The sequence below is a fragment of the Oryzias latipes genome, chromosome 8, assembly GCF_002234675.1.
Source record: "Oryzias latipes chromosome 8, ASM223467v1".
Classification (NCBI taxonomy): domain Eukaryota; kingdom Metazoa; phylum Chordata; class Actinopteri; order Beloniformes; family Adrianichthyidae; genus Oryzias; species Oryzias latipes.
In genome coordinates, this window is record NC_019866.2 from 6,046,905 (window position 1) to 6,067,753 (window position 20,849).

General features: G+C 40.7%; 1 protein-coding gene across 3 annotated transcripts in view; it reads right to left on the reverse strand.

Moving 5' to 3' along the window:
- znf385c (zinc finger protein 385C) overlaps nucleotides 1–20,849 on the reverse strand; it is a 123,775-nt gene that overhangs the window by 44,119 nt on the left and 58,807 nt on the right. Inside the window, exon 1 of one of the 3 annotated variants that reach the window (XM_011477946.3) lies at nucleotides 8,777–9,204. The exons of the other annotated variants lie outside the window; for them this stretch is intronic. Within the exon in view, the coding sequence (XP_011476248.1) occupies nucleotides 8,777–8,786 (10 nt within the window). The 5' untranslated portion in view covers nucleotides 8,787–9,204. Of the gene's footprint in view, nucleotides 1–8,776; nucleotides 9,205–20,849 lie in introns of those variants that run through there. 3 annotated transcript variants of the gene reach the window in all.

Below are 20,849 nucleotides of genomic sequence, written 5' to 3' on the forward strand. Positions count from 1 at the left end.
TGCACACAGATGCACGGCACTGCGATGATTAGCTTGTCCCACTTAATCAAGTCCTATTACAGACACCTGCAAGGTTGCAACAGTCTTATGTGATTATGCGCAATCATAGAAATGTCACACTAAAATGATAAGTAACACGAGGGGGAAAAAAAACATGATGCATTGCTTATTTACAGCCTATAATTATTCACTATTCTCATAAATACAAAAAAGTATTTATCGACGTGCCAGAAAGACATGAAAAAGCCTCCACACAAGAACCGCAAAATAATCTTCCATACATAATTTTTGCATATGCCGGTGCGGGGGTATGAATACGCAGTAATACACACAAACTGGGATATGGGGGGGGGGGGGGGGTCCTATCTGCTGTGGATGAAAAGACTTCTCTTATCAGCTTCCTCATAGAGGAGTTGGGAATGAAGGCATTTACTCAAATGAAAGAGGCAGCTTTTGGAGATAAGCCGAGAGAGACGAAGCCCGGCTAAGCTTTCAGATTGCACTGGGCCTGTAGAAGGAACAGAGGGGAGGAAGACGGAGACAAAGACGATGGATGGATGGATGGACGCCCAAACAGACAAAAAAAAGATGGATGAATGATGAATTGAAGAGGTGATCGGAGGGAGTTTGGAGGCCCTCCATGACGCTGATGGTATTACAGAGAGCAGGGCTGTGTGGCTTTTCATCTGCGGTGAAAGTACTTACATAAAGAGTGTTTTTGAGGATGTGGGTGTGAAAGCTATTGTGTTGACCCCAGTGTTTAGCCTGTGCAGGCGAGCGTGCGCGCGTCTACACCTCCTGTTTATCTGTGCGCTCAGAGCTGGCCCTGTCTGCACAGTGAGCTGGCACATCTTCACCGCTGCGCTGAGCTGTGAGCCGTGCTAGAATAACCCACTTCAAAGGGAGCTGTTGTCACGCACTAATGTGGCAAACGACAGCCAGCGCAAAAAAAGAAAGAATCTGCACTCATAGAGACTGGATTTGCTCTCAGTGTCTGTGAAATGGGGAGGAGGGAAAGGTGGCGTGGGAGGGGATGAACAGAAGAGAGTGAGAGGGTTTGTTCACAAACACACTGCTGTGCCAACATTAATCATGTAGACTCTCATAAAATCATTAGAGCTGATCATTGTTAGTCAGGCTCTCCAAAATGGCTCAGCGATGACAAAAAGAAACAAGGAGGCCAATTTCCGTCCATGCAAGTGAACACATATATACCCCAGTGGATCTGCAACTGAAGCGGATGACCAGCCTTGAGCATGTTTTCTTCACATTTGATGATGTGGTATCAAGCAGACTTCACTTCTTTTATATTTTAGTTTTGAAAAGGAATCTATTTTAAACTTCAGTCTCTTTCTTATGCGAAGTTAGTCATTTAAAGACCCACTCCCATGAAAATTGTGTTTTTGGTGTTTTTAACATGTTCTTGTGGCATTTTCTGTTGATGGAGAAGAAATATGAAGAGAATTAAGCTTCCATTTCTGAATATTTCTTTATTCAAATTATGGTGAAAAAGGAAGGAGCAGACGAAAAAATTCTGTTGGAAACAGCTTGTAGCTGTGACGTAGATGCTAGAATTGGTGGGCCACAAGCTTCCTGCTCCGCTCCATTCCGATGCATCCACTCTGAGCTGGCATCTGGATCAGACCTCAATGTTTCTCGCCATTTTAGTAGCACCTCAAATGTTAGGTTGTGGTTGTGGGGGGCTGAAAGGTAGCAGGAGACAGTGTAAAGAAAGGGATGATGGAAAATGTGGGGGGGCTTACACTGTGCCAACAGTTCCGCCCACAACTCAGAGCCAAATTTCGAATGAACTACTGCCGTCCTGGAGAACTTGTCCTAGAAAACGACAGATTTTGATATTGCCTGAAAATGACAGAACCATAATAAAAATACCACTAGGAACGCTTTGAAAATGGATCAAACTATGGTTGGAGTGGGACTTTAAAGCAGTGGGCTGCCGACCTCTCAGTGGGTCACTTGTTACTGGGCTGCAAACAAAACAAAAAAAATTCAATTTTTTTTTTCATGTTGTTAAGTTTCTGATAATGAAGGACATTTTTCTTTTGAAAAACTACCTTATTCTGTCTACGACATCTGTCTGTGACTTATTCTCTTTGCATGTTAAGACACTCATCGCCTTGGTCACATGTCCTAAACACATTTGCCACCTTCTCAAAGCGGCTGGTCCAACCGCTAAACGAAAAGCCCAAAGAGAAGAAAGACAAACATCTTGTGTCTTTGGGCAGAAAAGAGCCAATGAAGAAACCAAAGATGAACTTCAAAGAAATGCTCATTTAAGTTGTTCCTTCATACCTGGTTTTGCACGGCGACCAACTTTGTAATGGTACAAGCTGCTAATGAAGTTGGATTACCATTTTATTTTGTTATTTTTATTTTAACATTTTGAAACTGTGGCAGTACAAAGTCCGACAAGGCTAACGTTGGCGTCCGTTTATTAGCCTCCACTTCACCGGTTTTGTGAAAATCTACATTATATTTAATGTTTACAAAACCTAGAGTGCAAAGAACGTTTAAACCTGGAGCAAGTATGTTACAGAGAATAATGATTCAGTATAATAAAGTTGAATTTCTGGAAACCAGAAGGTTAAAAAAACAAATGCCCACTTTGGCTTCGTACAGTGACCACTGATTTGAAGAGTCTTTTTTTTTGCAGTTATACTTCTAATAATGCTAAAAAACCTTCACTGATGTGCCGTAGTAAAAAAGCATCTATTTATTAAGGATTATTAATCTTTCTCTTTGATTCAAGGGCAGTTTATCAACGGTGTGCCTGTGCACACAGCATTTTTGGGGGGGGTAATTCTCGCCAGTGTGCATCTAGAAGACTGATTAGCTATTAAATTCCAGCCACTATAATTAATCTGAAGAGCAGTGGGCTGTGAAACGTTTATGATGGGGTGCAGCACAGGTGGAGGTCAGCAGCCCGGCGGGGAATGGAGTGCTGGAGCAAAGACAGCCGTTACTGCTGGATCGCTGCTTCTTCTGTTTACACTCACAACCATTTACGCACAAGCTGCACTCCATTATGTGCATTGGACCCGTGGGTATTGCAGATAGGTGGTCAGGGAATTAGGGTCTCATGGCATGAGTTGGCTGTAAAATCAATGGCCTGTCTTAGTTTCAAATCCTTTCACAGCTGGCGTAGAGAGCTGCAGCAATTATGTAGACAGCCTAGTTTGATGTCCTGCACTCCAGGCAGAGAGAGACTGAAGAACCACATGAAAACCAGAGGTGTTACCAATGTTTTTAGAACGCACTACATGTTTTTTTTTTTTTTTTTACTTCTCTTTGTTGCATTTCCTCTCCCTGTCTGTTGTTCTTTCTATGTTTATTTTCCAGTCTGCTTCCTCTAAATGCTCTGCTTTCACAGACGTCCACTTCAGCAGAGGGCATCCTTGTCATTTTGAAGAATTTAGTAGTGCAGAAAAGAAATAATAAAACAAACCTAAATTTGCAGCGCTGGGAAGTGGTACTGTGTCCCTCGGAGGCCTCCGTCTTTAGCCTCAGCACCCGGGGAATGAGGGGCTAAGTGGTGAGGTTTTGGTGCAGAGAACAACATGGGACATTTCTCATGTTGTCAGGGCTCCCGCTGGGGCTCACATATGCCTTCAGCGCTCAGCATCCAGAAGCCATCACTTCAGCAGGCAGTCCAATCAAACGCACGCTGTCACTTCTCTGAAATGACTTGAACTGCCATTCACACAGAAGAATTTTCCCCACGGGGGGGCCTGAGGCCAGAAAGAGGCAGATACTGTAGGAACCATGTCAGACGCTGTATGTGCCACAGCAGACACATGTAGTTTGTGCAACAGAACAAATATCCCTTTTTTTTTTTTTTGCGAATAACCTTAACAAAAAAAAAAGAAAAAAAAAAAAGGAGCATAGCCAGAAAAAAGCTCTGAGCTGATCGGAGCAGCCGGCATCTCGTTTGTGGAGTCCATGCCCATAATGCTGCCAAGCTCTGCAACAACACACTTGTTTATCTTAATAAAGTCTGTTTTTTTTAACTGAAACACTAACAGAAAAAAAGATAAACACCACTCTGAATGAAAAGCTCTGTAGCGTTTTGATTGTTTTTAATTTACTATTGGAAAATCTGAACCGCTTCCTATCAGCACTTGACGTTTACTTTAATTAGACCAACATGTCTCATTTTATGCACAAAAGGTCCAAAAACGTATAATTAAACGGGACAAGCAAAAACCAGGAAAAACATCTCAACTCGTTAGATGCATTAACAGAAGCGTGCTGTTGAATAGAAATTTCAAGGTTGGATTGTTTTCATATGTGGATGCTTTTGCAGAATACCAACAACTAATTCAAAATGGATTAAAAAATGCCACAAAAACGTTAAACGTAGTGTCTATGCATAAAATCTGGACCAACCATTTCATTGGTATGTCAATCCAACAGCCATTTTTTCATGATACGAGTGCCACAATGTTGAAGTCAGTAAGCAGTGATCGGTTCGAGTCGGTCTGGGTCATCTCACCAATCAGTAGAGATGGAAGGCCACAGCCCTACCACTTGAAAGCGGGTTTGGGAGAATCTGTGACGCAATCGTTTTGAACGTTGAACGCGGGGTCCAGATGAGTCCACCTACTTGTATTGAGGCACCTGATTTGCCACTTGAATAATTTGCAATAAAGAAAAAAATTAATGAAAAAAGGCAAGAACGTGTTAAAAAAAGTAGCAGTAGCAGGGATTTAGGCTTCTTGTAGCCAACGGGTACTTCCTGTTTGGAACAGGAAAGGGGTCACTCAGTCCAGTTCAAATATAAAGTCACTGGTTAAAAGCAGGAACAGTTATCAAAACCCAACTGTAAAATATCACAGCTAAGAAAAACACAAAAAAACTATTTCTACACAAGAAATTGTAACAAGCTGATAAAGTTATTAACTGGGAAAACCTCATTCAATCTCACATTATCTGTGAGAAACAAACAAAAAAATCATATCTCCCCGAGGACTTAATCATGTCAGTGTGTATAAAAACTATTGGTTAAAGTTTACCGCCATGTCTTGCAGCATACCTCTTTAATCGGTCCACATGCTGAAATATACAGAAAATAAAAAAATCTAATAACATTCATAATACTGAAGGTAAAACAAGAACAGATTATTGTGACGCTATTAGCAGCCGATTCAGGTCTTGAAGCTTTGTTTGAAAAGCCTGGGGTTTTATGAGCTTACAGCATATCCAGTGATCACTGATTAGCTCATCTTAATACGGAAAAAAGAATTATTTTCATCAAATGAAACAAGAGACACGAGGGTATGAAGCAGCAAAACAGAATATAATGCAAGTAGAAGCTGTGGCTATTCAGTGGACCCTAAAAGAAAAACACACAGACGGCTTCTCTGAATACATGCCGTCTTTCACCTCATGGACACATCTCAGACTGGAAACATAAAACAAAACGTCTGAGCGCCCACTGTTGGAGACTAACAGTTCTGAAGTCATAACACTTCCCATTGCTGCTTTTACCTGGAGGCAAAACTGGCACAATGAAAGCAGAAAGTGCCACAGAGACGTTGACAACTGCGTACTGGAGGAATATAATTTTTCTCCAGAGGGACGGCATAAAATGGAGTTGGGTGAGACACAATAAATGAGAAATACTGCTTTACAACTGTCAGCGGCACTACTACATTTGACAGTTCCATATGCAGATGGCAGTCTAGTAGGAGATGGAGTAATGAAAAAATATAAAATTCAGTTTGACTATGAATTTGTCATCTAAGATGAGGCCTTTGTGGAGCTAACAGAGTGAGTTATTTGTCTTTTTTTTTTGGGTCTGTTTGTGTTTGCTCGTGTGGGAGATGGCACAGGAACGTTGAACGGGAGCCGGAAAGCTGCCACCTTCATCCATACAGTCTGTGAGCGATGAATGAAACGACGGCAGACCTAGGAGTTCCATCCATCATGATGTCTCGACGCTTCACGCATTGCTTCCATGTGCACACGTGCGCACACGCACACATGGCACGTCGGTGCAGACTGGAGCAAACAGCTGCAGGCACTCAGCAGAACAGTCTTTGAGAAGATCCTGCTGGTTCAAAGATGAGCAAAGACTACGACCGTCTAGGTTACCTCGCCATTACATTCATTCACAATTCTTCCACTTGCTCCATATTGCTTGTCTTGACCTCAAAGGCAAAATCAAGTCAATGCAAACATCTTAAGCTACGTACACGAAGGGAATTGTGGTGCATGTTCAAGAACGCACTTATCGTGGCTTCTAGAACGCACGTTCAAACTGGACGAGTAAGGGCAGAATTCTTCTTTTCCTTTATCTACTGTTTACTAGCGCATGTCTGCCACCTACAGTTGGATAAGGCTCGTTGAGAAGTGTCAAAACGGTGCAAATATTGAGAATTCTGCTCTAGGCTTTTATCTTTCACAGCTCTATTCTGATATATGAAATACTTGGTGTCTTATAATTCCGGCTCGGCACAAACTGCAGTTATTAATTTCTTCTTCGTGATTAATTTTCAAACGGTCGACACTACTTCCATGAGTTAACAATGATGTCATCCATGCCATTCATTACCAAATTTTTGTCTCTGATTGGTGAAACCTCTACCTGGTTCAACATTCACTGGTGTTCAGTGGCCATATGTTTTAGAGCCCCTGAAACGTGTGTTTACACGCATTTATATACACTTTTCATTGAAAGTAGCTGCTTGAACCCTCGTTACCGAGGGCGGTGTGAACGTAGCTTCAGAAATACCACTCCAAAACGGCCACTTTACCATCCATATTGCAAAAGAGGAAGGAAGGGTCATGTATATTTTTTAATCATTTGATCTTAATTCTTTCTCCATCTTTCCCTAGCTCTGCTTTCGAGGTTCAGCCAGCCCCCTCAGCAGGGTCAGGGGCTGTAATCCTAGCCACATGTAATTACCCCTGATCGAGGTTGGGACCCTGTTCAAAGCAGATTAGCCATGCTTCCCTGCACCCCTCCTCCAAACCTCAGATGCAACAGATACAAAAAGGAGTAGAAGCGGAAGAATGACAACCACTCCCAAAGGGGTCAGCCTATAATCAGCCCCATAACCTGTCGCCTGCCTGGATGGGTTGTCGGGGGGGTTGCATGTGGGGCCGGTGGATGGATGAGTGAAGTAAGACAAAGACCCTTTTTCCCTTAAATCCAGGTTACAAAGGACACCTGTTGAAATGTATCCCCCTAAAAAGGAGCCACTCTTTTTCAAGTCATTGTATGTTTTTAGCCTTTATGTAAAAAGAATAATGTTTTTGTGTAGGGCATTGGTATATGTTTGCATTTGTCTGCAGAAAATCATGGATGAAACTGCCTTTTTTTTCTATCATAATGGGTTTAATCTGGATAAAAAATTTATTTTAAAATCAAAACATCTATATGCTCTTATGACCTTATTTAACTCCCCCATCCCTAAAACGACCACATGTGAGCCTTTTTGGGATTGTGCAAAGCCGCCCATCTGCTAAGAGGCTGAAGAAAGGATGAAGTGGGACAAAGTCAAGCCTGTACAACCTTTTTTCTTATTCACAGCTGCATTGATACAAAGACAAAAAGTATGTAAATTTGACAGCCATCAGTATTAACCATGAAAAAGCAAAAACAGCAGCAGCAGCCCTGCGACCCAAACGGTTCCGAAGGTGAAGAGCAACCTTCTTTTAGCTAAGCGTGAAAAAAAAACACTGATATGAGAGCCAAGGAAACAGAAAATATGACAACCTCGCAGGCTGAGATGCCCACGTGATTCCGTCAATGCTGCATGGGATTTGGGAAAACGTAAATATCTTGAGAAATGCTAATGCGGCAACCATTTGCAGGAGTCATTTGCCAAAGCACCGAAGCCATTTTAAGAGCACCAAGACCTCAAAGCACCACACAATTCCACTTATGGCCCGATCCATCATTTCCAAAGCCAGAGAGGTCTGTGAGGGTGGATACACCACCAATACGCTCAAGTCAGTAGAAGAGACACAGTGACTATACACTTTTAATGTTTTATAAGTGATGTTGAAGAAATGCTTTTATCCATAAAAAAACCCTCATTTTCTAGAATCTTTTGAAGGGGGACTGACCTGAAGCCCAGCAGAGCAGGTCCATTAGCGCAGGCCTCATGGAAGAAAAGTCCACTGTTGTCCTCAAACATAATTGCAGATCAGACTGAGTTAATTATGAAAATTGAGTGGGAAAAGTTCCCTGCTCAGAATTCAGAGATCATTTGAATTTCCCTCTAATATCATAAATCCAGCTTTTTCTTTGAAACCTCAGTAATAATATGGGAGAACAAGTGACCTCCATGTAACACCTGAAATGATCTGTCTTCTTAAAGAAAGGCTTTACACAAACGTTAAAACAACAAACCCCCAAATACATTTGTGATTTTCCTTGTCATGTTAGACTTTTGTTGGCAAATGTAGGTGTGAAAATAAACATTTATTAAGAGAAATCAAAAGGATGTTCATCCTGATGAGGAGGCGCGCTCCGTTTGCTCCAATGGACTTCCAGGATGGATGGGAGCAAAGGAGAGGCAGTAACTCCGCACATCGACACGCACGTTTGTTTGGAGGACAGTCACTTTAAAACCATCTCCACTCACTGGCATTTACCAATTTAACGCTCTGTTTGTCTGATTAAGGACACCTGTTCAATCACTGATCCAGTTTCCTTATCAGAAGATCAGAGCTCTGAACGCACCTGAACGCGGGGTTTCTTCAGTTAAGCGCAAACACACGCGAAGAGTGGAGAGACTGGACTTACCTATCAGCATCGTGCTTCCAGCAGTGTCTCCAGCTCAGCGTATCACCTGGTCCTACGACGGGTTTTTTAGGAAAAACAAATAAGAACGCACTTTTATCCCCGGACAGAGGACTCGCGCGACGCGCAACTGGAAACGTGATATGAGAAGCCTCGAGATCTGGCGCAGAAGATTCGAGGTAACTTGCTCCCTTTTCTCGTCTGCGGTATCCTTTCCTCACACAAGAACCCAAATGTCAGATCCTGCTGATGTTAAAATCCTGCGCTGCCGCTCCGCTCAGCCTGAAGGAGGCGAAGACTGGGGCTGTCGGAGGGGAGCGCCTCCTCCTCCTGATCCTACTCCTGCTCTCTCTCTGCGCTGTATCCTTGTCATTCCTTCCTCTCTTCACCTTAACTTGACAGGACTGCACGGAAGGGGCAGTTAGCTGCTTTTTGTAGCTTTCGCCCTTTTTTTTTTTTTACCTGAGCAACATATTAACCCTCTTCTTGTCCGAGTCACTGTAGGTGTATAAAGCAGGCGCATCAGCTAGGAGCGCTGGACCCAAAACATCCTATTATTAGAGATCTAGTGCTTTCTTTTGCACATTCCATTGGAAAATATATTTCTTCAGTATAGTTGGCAACAAACGGAGAGTAATGTTGTGAAGAGATGCTTTAAAGTCCCACTTTTGATCATCTTTTGATCTATTCAAAAAGTGTTCCCAGTGGTCTTTTAATTATGATTATGACATTTTTAGCCAAAATCCATAAACTTGTGCCATTTTCTATGACAAAGTTTCTGCAGAGTAGCAGGAGTTCATTAGGAATTTGCATCCAAGTTGTAGACAGACTGATGGTGCAGAGTAAGCCTGACCTCATTTCCCATCCTGCTTACACCCCCAACCTAACAATACAGGTGCGTCAAAAATGGCGATCAATGTTGGAGCTATCAAGGCCAACAGTTTTGAGCCAGATTCCAGCTCATATGAGGAAACGAAGCATGAATCTATTTGTCTGCAAATGGATGCATTATAATGGAGCAGAGATGTGAGCTTGTGGCCTGTCCATTGTAATTTCTATGTCACAACAACAATCTTTTTCAAACAGCATTTTTTGGTCTGGTCCGGATTCACAGCAAGTTGTATAAAGAAAAACAACATTAAGCTCAAACTTCTTTAGAAATGTCCTCCATCATCAGACAAATGTCACAAAACATGTTAAAAACACCAAAAACTTCATTTTCATCAGAGTGGGTCTTTAAAAAAAGCCACTTCTCTCATCCTCTTTGCATGTTCTGCGGTTACAAACTGGCTTGAAACCATAGAGCCTCTAGAGAAACTGGTTGGTTCCAGTCCTGCACTATAAATCGCAAATTTATCGTTATCGCGATTTTAAGCTGTGCAATATCCGTATCACAAAAGTCGGGGAAAATCGCGATAAACCCTTAATGTGCTAAAACAATCTTATGGCAGCTTGAAGTATTTAATGAATTGAATAAACCCCTTCATGCAATTAGATGGAGCTTTTATATTAGATATATTATACATCGAGAGTAATATCGTACATCAAGAGTTTTCCCCATATCGTGCAGACATAGTTGGTACCAATAAATCAGATAGCCTTGGTGCAATGTTAAGCTTTTTGGAGCTACGCCAAAGCACATCTCCCAGGGTGCTATCAATAACCTAATTACGCCATTAAACAGCTCCTTCTCTGCCTCTCGCCTCATTTTCCCCTTTTGCTACCCCTCTTCCTGCACTCTCCCTCTTTCTGTTGGCCCCTCCTCCTTTCAACTGCGCATCCATCTGTGTTTGTGTCCCCACGTTCGTCACTCTTCTTTTCCTATTTCTTGTACTTGCTGTAGTTTGCAGAAAAGCCTGCTCTGGCTTCAGCTTCAACCACATTTCTGTCATTTCTGACCAATATTGTCGCGCGCAATTGGTAAAGCCATAAAATGTGCATCGCCTGTCTCTACTGACCGTTTAAAGGCTCTAATTTCACACTTGTACACATTTCATCTATGCTCTTTATCAGCCAGCTCGTTATCATGCTGTCTTTCCACTCCAAGTGCAGGAGTGGAGAATGGCAGCGGCGAGAGGTTGCAGAGGAGTTTCTTTTTAAACATGAAATATTGCCCCTGACAGGGCGTTATGTGAGCTGCCTTTCTCCTCCAATCCAGGTTTCGATTTGTCGTCATTCGCCGTGGCAGCAATGGACCTAGAAACTCTCCCTTGGGGGCAAAGTGGAGGGTAGGGGGGCAGCTGGGCTGTCCTGCTGCCTCACGCCAACCGGCCGCCTGGCATGTCAGGGCTCAGGCTAATTAGAAACACAGGAACGGCTCCAAGCTTGACATCCGCCAGCCTCAGCCAAGACGATTTGTTCTACCCTATTTGTTCTATATGTGAAATGATTGAAAAGGGTTACATCTCAGCGGGGCGTCTACAGCTACACTGTTTGTTTTTGCAACAATTTCACCTATAAGCCGATGTATTCTGCTGCCTACATAACAAAAATATTTATTTTCTTTATGTCAAACTGTCATAACAAAATCACAAGTTTGAAGCAAAGACGATTCTTTTTTTTTTTTTTTTTAAGATTGCTTTTAAGACTATCTTTAACTAACCAAGGTTGTAGGGTTAGATGGGTTGAGGATTAATAAAAAAAAGGAAAATCTATCAATTTTCTAAACCTAAAATTCTGAGTGTTTTTGATAACTTTTTCTTGGAAAACTCATTTGAGTCCATCACAACTGCTCATTGTACTTTATGCCATAACTGGTAAAGCAAGTGTCCATCAGTGGATCTAATGTCCCCAGAGCATCTTTGAAACTACAGCTGCAGCACTTTTTGATTCAGTTACCATGGTTACATGTTTACACTTTATTTTCATTCATCACAAGTTAGTGCAGAAGGCACAGTTGACGTCCCACTGGTCCCCAGTAATTCAATAGCGGTACTGTTTAAGCTTGGAGACACTTAGACCTGAACAGCTGACGCTATGAGACAAGGGAAAACGTGTCGTTTAAAGGTATTTCCTGCTAAAAAATAAACAAATGTGTCACTTTTTTCATGCATTATTCTTTTGCTTTTTTACCTTATTATGTAACAAGCAATGTTATCCAAACACTTGTTTTGCTGTGTGACAATCTGCAAAATTTGTTTTTGGTGTTTTTGTCACATTGCTATGGCATTTTTCTAATAATGGAGAACATATATAAAGAAAATCAAGCATTTCAGAGTTTTTTTGTATTCAGTCACTGTGAATCAGGAGGAGATGAAAAAATGCTGTTCGAAAAAAAAAAGCGTATTTGTAAAAATACGATGGGGGGGGCTACAAGCTCCCTGTTCCACTCCATCGCATCCACTTATAGATGACTAGAAATATATCTGTTTTCCTCCTCTGAGCTGGCGATCTGGTTCAAAACTGTACGGCTGGATAGCTCCGATACTGGTTGTTGCACCGCTTACGTTAGCATATAAAAAGATGGGTGATGGGAAGTGGAAGTTGGCTTGCATTCCCTTCCACAACTTAGAGTTGACTTTCTAACAAACTGCCTCTCTGCAGAAACGATGTCCAAGAACACAGATTTATTTGATTTTTGCTAAAAATGGAAAAATTATCATTTAAGACCACTGGGAACACTTTTAAAAGAGATCAAACAATGACTGGAGTTGGTCATTAAATTGGCCTGAAGCCCTCAAAAGATGACTCAAACATGTACAGTATCTTTGATTCGCTGACTGGTTAAAACCACATAAATGTTTGTTAGACAAATAAAAATGAGAATGAAGCATCTGTCATTCTGTCATCTATACGTATTTACATTAAAACAAGATTTTGAATTTGGACGGTAGTAATCTGGTTTAGGTGATGCCAAGATGCTTTGATTTTACAGTGTAAAATTGACATTTGTAGTGATTTTTCAAAGTAAAAGCTGAAATGATGAATTATCCAAGTGACTTCCAACATCTTAAAATTGTAAGAAGAAAATAACATAATGATAATGATGAATTAATGTCCAGCATGTTCTTAATGTGAGAGGACAGAGAGTATGCAGTTTCCACTGGGGTGCCTTTAACACGATGGCTGACTTGCTGCGAGCCAAGTATCTATGGTGATGAGTGACGAACCCCGAAGAGAGGAGAAGGTCAGCCTGTCTCTCTTTGGTCTAATGAAGTGGTTTTGTCTCTTTACAGTGGACGTCTTTTTGGTGGTTTTCTCACCGTTATTACTCTAAACTTTAAAAGCGCAGCACAGGATAAGTGACTCCAAGTACGCCAAAACTGATTAAAATGATCATTTGTGTAACAACAGGCAACTTGTCTGTTATTTCTGCACTTGTGGTGCCTCCATCCTCGAAGTGAAGGTCATAAAAATTGTAAAAGAGATGTTCCAACCTTGAAAGATGATCTGTAACTGTTCTTTAAATCCACACATGTACAGTTATCATTCAACATTATTATACTTATTTTAAAACCACTTTTGCTGTGTTTAAGCTCCTTCACACTTAAAAAGCTCCAGTTTTCCTGTGAATAATCACAGCAAAATTTCAATTCTCTTTCCAAACTCTGCAGATTTAGCTCTTTATCACACTGCAATCCCCAGTTTTCACACAAAACGGTTGGATTTGTCCTTGTATTTTTCTGTGGTGATAAAGCAATTAAAACTTCTAGCCAATGAAATACTAATGCAAAATATAAAGGTCACTGCCTCCTCATGGTCTTTTATTTTATTCCTCTGTAACACCTCCAAATGATTGCTATTACTTCAAAAATGTTCTATTTAGATTTAATAACTTTTGAGTAATGGGTCAAAAACAATTATCAAAATAAATATTATACATTTACATCATGTGTTTAATCAAATTCAAATAAATTCGCAAATTTATGAACAGAGTCCACTTTTTTTGATTAAAGTCAATCCTTTTTTGGTCAGACTGGTGGATTATTGAAAATTTAAAAAACAGGATCAGTAGTAAAGTGTGTAGATTCAGGCACATACATGTGCATGTAGTGCAAATAAATAATGAATTCACACCAAGACCAAGCAATTTAAACTTCATTTTTACAAAATAATTTCAAAGTTTTCTGTCACACAGCTGCAATAATATATGATGGGGTAAAGAGACAAGGTATGCATTCATCAATTTTCCAAACCCTTTTGGGGGTTGCTGGAGCCTATCACAGCTACTGTTGGGCAAAAGTGGGGTACGCCCTTGAACGGATGCCAATCTGTCGCAGCATTCATTCGTTTTGGACTTCTATATTCAAAACTCTTGTGTTCACGAGTTTCTATGATTGTTTTTGGCCTCTATGGACAAAACGTGTGACTATGGAATGCGGGTTGAAGTTAAACCAAGTCAAACTTTGAGCAATCAGGCAATCGAATTTGGGAGTGGCATATGAATTGTGGGCCTTTTAAATCACAGAACTGCCAACTGTTTGAAAACTGACCATGGAGGAGAAATTAATAATTGCAAATTGTGCAATTATGACACCAAGGCTGACTCCTAATTGCTATCTACCCCTGGCTACTCCATATTGCTCCAATTGTAGGGGCATTTGAAGCTGTAATGGTGTCTGAAAGTGTTTATTTTAAGGAAAAGCTGTAGCAACTTAGGGGCTGGCTATCCCTCCGCTAGAAGGGAGAAACACATTTTTTCTTGTGGGTGCTCTCTGAGGTACAGAAGGTAACATTTAAATGTAAGTATTAAGTTTTTGTTTTTGCATGACTATTATATATAATATATAATATATATATAATATAATATATATAATTTTATATATAATATATATAAAATTCCGATTCGAATTTCTCATGATGAAAACCATCAGAAGTAATTTCAGATATCAGAATAGATCTGTGAAAGAATAACCATGGTGCAAGATTTGCGAGATTTGTACCGCGTCAACATTTTGCTTCTTCCAACTGAAGGTTGCAGACATGTGCTTGTAGACAGTAGGAAAAGGAAAAGAAGCAGAAGCCCCTTCCTGCTTGTCTATGGGATAAATGCGGGTCTGAGAACTCTTGTTCTTGAACACGCGTCACATGTCTGGTGTGTACGTAGCTTTAGAAGCAGACAGATCAATACCTTATCCCGTTTAACATCCGTCTTCATAGGATGGGCATATATGAATGGTGCGGATTTCAGAAGCTTCCAAGCACTGAGAAACAAGGTGCAACTTTACCGTTGATCTTCTTAAACAAGAGATTGTTGCTTTTTCTTGTTATTGTTTCTGTGACTGCATTTCTGAAGTAAACAGAAGCTTGGATGAGATACTAAACTGAAGTGTGAAGGTTGACATCAGGAGTTATTTATGATAGTATTTAAAAAATGAAATCTTTTTCTGCATTTACTGAAAATGTTTGCATAAAACTTGGTCAATAATTTGTGAACTTGTGCTAATTCTAACTCTGCATAACCTCCTGCTGGCACAAACAAACAAAGCGGCGTGTTTAAAGATGCAGCTGCTTGGCAATAATTACAAGTTATTACAGTTTTATATTATAATAGCAAAATGCAGAACATCTTAATAACTCAGCCATAAAAAAATGGTGACAAATGCAAATAGATGGTGTTTACCAATCAAAAATCCCATGTCCTGACGTGTTGAGTGAAAGGCTAATTTATGATAAGTTAAGCCAGCCCTGACTCTGCAGTTCTGAGCCACCAGCTTCCTCATTAAAGCTGAGTGTCATCCTGCAGCCGAGGCTCAGGCAGGTAATGACTGGCAGCAGCTGAAGAGAATAACAACTGTCTTCCTTTCACTGAGCTAATCATTTTCTTTTCCATCAGCCCCACATTTCTCCAAAGAAAACTTCTGACCACTCTACTTCCCCGGCGTCCTTCTCTTTGAAACCCTGACACTTTCACTCGCCAGATTGACATCTACCAATCTCTTTCTTTCCTCATCTCTCCGTCAATTTGCTTACTTCAGTGTCACGTTATTTGCTCTTCGCTATCTCACAGCAGACTTCAGCTTTTTCCCCGGACAAACAAACAGACGAATGGAAGTGCACTGGAAGGGAACGCCCTCGGAGCAGAACGGCCCGACCGGCTAACTGAATGACTGACAGTGAGGCTAACTAAGTGACAGAGAAACTGACAGCAGGCTTGAACACTGAGAGGATCCACAGTGAGCAGCTACAGTAATTTAACGATGGATGAACATAAAAGACAGATACTGATGTGGACAGCGTTAGACACCCCTTCCAGGAACAGCACCTGAGGACCAATAACTGCTTCTCCTAAGCTAAATAAAAAGAACATTTTTATTTATTTATTATTAAGGGATTCAGCAGGTTCTGAAGATGGATTTACACAGACATGTTATAGTGTTTAATTTTTTTTTTCCAGAAAATCAGTTAGAAAGCACAAAATACACTTGTTAATTTGTCCAAATGGATCGTTTATTCAATCTTTAGAGTGGCAGAATACATAAAATAGATTTTACATGGGCAATTTCAGCAATTTTATTGGTTCACAGTGTATTGTGCGACCATTGTGAAACTCTAAAACATAATTCTGTCATCTTAAATGCTTATTTTTTAAAGAGTTGTTTTTATTATATTAAGGCTGTATCGCTAAAAATATTTTCCCATTTAATGGTGCTTTAAAACCAATGATTTTGTTCAAAAATGAACAGTCAAAAGATATTAAAGACAAAAAAGTAAACTCAGAATATTTTGGGGAAAAAAATCTTAGAAAAAATAGGAACAATTTAGTGTCCTATATAAAAACAAGACAATTGTATTGGTTTTTTAATCAGATGTTTTGTAGAGAAGAGGTGAATAGCCATTATCTTTGACTTTTGGGAACTTTCTTCTGCTCACTGAAGGATTTTTCATGCAACAAAAAGTTCAAATTCACCTGTTTTTTGCAGAAAACACCATAAATATCCATATAATCTTCCCTGACAACAAGCCCCTAATACCCTCATTTGTGAACAGTAGCTTTAAGCTTTTTATTACATTAGTGGACATTGTTTATTGACCTCTAAACATGGGTTTCTCTGAAAATGATTTTCCACAGGTTGTGTCAAACCATCCGTTTATTTGAGTTAACCCAGAGCACGGACATGCCATCATGTCAACACGACACCGGCGGTGTGTGACTGGGTATTGCAAGTGCTCGCACCTGCACGTTCAATCTTATCACAACAGGGGAGTGACACCCCATTTAGCATCACTGTCACATGTGGTTTCACAGACAGACAAACACAGATGCAGGCAGACGGATGTTGTGTGTGTGTGTGTGTGTGTGTGTGTGTGTGTGTGGGAGTGTGACAAGGAGACCGAGTCACATGAAAAGAAAGCTGGGCTAACATAAATAAATCATCAATGTGTTTCGTCACCTTGACTGAGTTCACAAGGGGGAGATGAAGAGTAGGACCGACGAGGGAGAAGAAGCTGAAGGAGGCAGGAACAGAGCGAGGAAAGCTTCCAGCTGAGAGGAACAAAAGGCACGCGGGAATCCTGATGTGTGCTTTAGGTTGAACACGGAAGGGTAAACAAAGACATCTGATTTCACATGATGCAACCAAACGCGTCTGCAAAGGGAAAACCCGGAACTCTATTACAGTATACTGCACATCAAGTCTTTCTTAAAGACTCATCGCAAACACTTGACTTGACAACCTGTACTTTAGTCTCTATCATATTAGTGATTAATTCTGTTGGACAAGTGTGTAGAGTCATAGAGGAAAATAGCCTGTACATTTTTTGGTGTAACTGCCCTTTTCAACAAGTTCTGGAGAAAAATGATGATGAAAACTATTTAAAGGAAAAACAAATGCACCCTGTCTGTTATCAACAGTAATTGTAGCTGACTGTAGTTGCAGTGTTTGATACAGTCATCTGTTAAAAGAGAGAAGAGGCTTTGCATCTGGAGACCACTGACGTTGGTAATGACCACTGACTTTATATGACCAAGTGAGTGTGGCACAATCATCTTTTGAGCTATTGTAAAAGCGTTCCCAGTGGTCTTTTATGATTTATGATGATTAGAATAAAGAAATACTAAGAAAATGCAATTTTTAGCTTAATTTCTTTTATATAGGTCCTCCATCATAAGAAAAATGACACAAGAGCATGTAAAAACATGATTTTCATTGAAATGGGTCTTTAACATAAAAGTAGCAGCGCATTGACGGTTATTCTGAAAAATATAATGACTGAGTAATAGCTGTTTATTTCTCAGAAGAAGTCTAAGGGGTTTTGGCTTCATGGAGACAGCAGGTAATTCCAATTGTGTTATCCTTTGGTTTTCTACTGAAACCTTCTGAGTATTTTACTCTGTGTTGCACAGAATGCATTTTGGAACTCAAACTTCTTTTGAACCTGCAATTTAATTGCAGGTTCAAAAGCAGATTCAAGAGCAGGTAGACTGGAATCTGGAGCCGGCTGAACGTGCTCTATCCACGCCGTGTGGTAACCCACAACGTTTACGTGATGCAGGCTGGACAACACTTTCACCTCTCGCAGAACCTCATTTTTCATCACAGAAACCCTCCTCCAGACTTTGGCAGAAACGTGGCCATACAAGGATGCAAAAACTGCAGCTCCAAATTTATTCAAGCAAGGAGGACAAAATCTTGAGGTTGAGTCGTAGCAACTGAACCTAAAATTTTCAGCACGGCCACCAGACTGATGAAGCCACTTGGACGAGCAGTGAAATGTCTCAAAGGAAAAATATTTAAGTCCAGTTGCTATGGCTCTACCTCAAGACTACGCCACCTGGATGACTGAGAACTTTCACTGGCATATTGCAACTCATTTTGGGAGGGAAATCCTAAAAATGGTGCAGGAATATGAGAAGATAGCAAGGAGGAAGAAGAGAAACAACAACAAAGCTGGAAGAAAAATATCTCCACCTTCTATGGGATCACAGCATAGTTAGGAGGTCATTAAATATACATGCTTTAAACCTTTAATCTTTTTTTCTTTTTGCTGTATAAACGTTGTCTAAACATTAAAAATCAACCTTAGAGAATCTAGCAGTTTCAGTAAATCCCTAAATCACAAGAAAGTGGAGAAAAATGGCCGCCTTCTTCTGTACTTTAAATTATAGACTTAAGTCTAGAAGTCTAGAAATAATGTTGCACTTAAACACCACAAGTATAAATTTATTTCAGTGAATCATTCTGAGTGAGTTTCTACATTATTAAACTGTCTGACTCCGTTGACCTGACCTCGTCTGCCATTTCCTCTTTCGGCTGCTGCTTGACAGAGAAAGTGAGAAACATGAAGAGAGAAAGAATAAAACTGGATTATACTTTTATTTCTTAATTGCAGCCTTGGCATGGTGGCCTGTAATTAAAGAAAGTCATTTCACAGTGAACTCTGCTGTGCTGCCATCGCATCGAAAATCGTTTAAAATGCTAAGGCGTTAAAGTTTTTGCTGCCACCTTCCAATACTATTACAGCTTTATTTGTAGGGAAAATTTTGAATTTACTTTAACATTTAATTTGTGAAACGCCAAAGAAGAGACACCAAATGAAAGATGTTCTCACCTGTGAAGCAGAAATGCACATGATGCCAAAAATCAGGCTCTTGTTCATCAGCAGCGAGGTGTAATTCTTTTTTTACACTAATATTTAGAAACATCAAACTGTGAAATCGAGTGGGGATAGTGGGCCACAGTTTGGCCCTGTGAAAGCAGACTCCGTTAAAAAAATGAAGAGTGTGAAAAAGTCCCCATCTCTGGCAGAGGCACCCGGAGGAGCAATCGTGCACGGTATTCACCTTGGAAGTGCTTGCATCTTTGGGCCCAATAAATAATACAATGAGTGAGTCAGGGAGTTTGCTTTTTGAGTCAGATAAAGAAAGTCATTGTGGGGGTGGAATACTGCTGTGTACAATGAAGATAAGGCTTTCCAGAGTTAAAAGCAAGAGCTCTCCCATAACAAATGTGCCTGGTGAACAACCTTGTGCTTGTACAGAGTCATTTTAATATGAAAACAAAGGGTAAAAATCCTTTCCTCCCAAATAATTAATGTGTTTGTAAAATAATGGCATCCCATTATGTGTTCTAATACTAAATATTTAAGTTTTGATTATTATAAAATGAGCTTGCTTTAATATTTTAACCTCACTGACCACAGAAAACAACCTGCTTTGATCGTTTCATAATGTGACAGCAGAACGTCACAGGGAAAACATCAGAGGAGAAACTGCTCCGCCTTGAGACCTGCCTCCACCGTGAGCGCTCTCAGAGGACGTGAAAGGTGAAGGGGGGGGAGGTCATCTGATGGGAGTAATGCAATGATGAAAACACGACCCACTGCAAAGATTTGGTTTTGTTCTTCTGTGAAAAAAATGTCCCTCTGCACCCAAAGCTCATTCCTTACTTGAATTACACCCTCCCACAAATGAGAAGTGAATTTCTCATAAACCATTGCCGCTCTGCAGAAACTAAGTTCTAGAAAACAACAAAGGTTTTTTGATAATCTGGCCAAAAACGGCACAATCATAATTAAAAGACCAGTGGGAACGCTTTGACAATAGATCAAAAGAATTTTGGAGTGGGGCTTTAGCCATTTTCCAGCTGGCATTCGTGCATTCCTTGCATGTTTTAAATGTAATCAAATAGTTTTAATGGAAGCCCGTAGTATCACAATGATCTTGTGGAAGGTTCTCTTGTCACAGTGGCCGTGCCCCCCACCCACAGCCATAGTGCGTGTTTGTTTTTTGTCTTTGTGTTGTTGTCCATTTTTGCCTGTTTCCATTTTGTGCCTTCTTGCCGTTCTTCCTCCCCTTCCTCATGGCCGCCTATCCCAGCACGCCAGCTCACGTGGACACTGTGGGTGGATTCGTGCTCCATCATTTCCTGGGGCTGGCTGTCGAGGCGGATCAGGATGCCAAGTGAGTCTAATGTTGACGTATTTAGACAGCTCCACTCTGACTCGGAGGGGTCCAGTGGACCAAGCACAATATGCATACTACCCCCGCCCCTCCCACGCCTCATCATCCAAACACAGACAAAACACATGTAGAAAAGCTCTGTGGAAACATTGTCTGGACATAATTGTGCAAACACACTGTGTATGCATGCCTAACTGTGTCACTTTAGAGTAAGGATGAGTCATACCAGAAAGC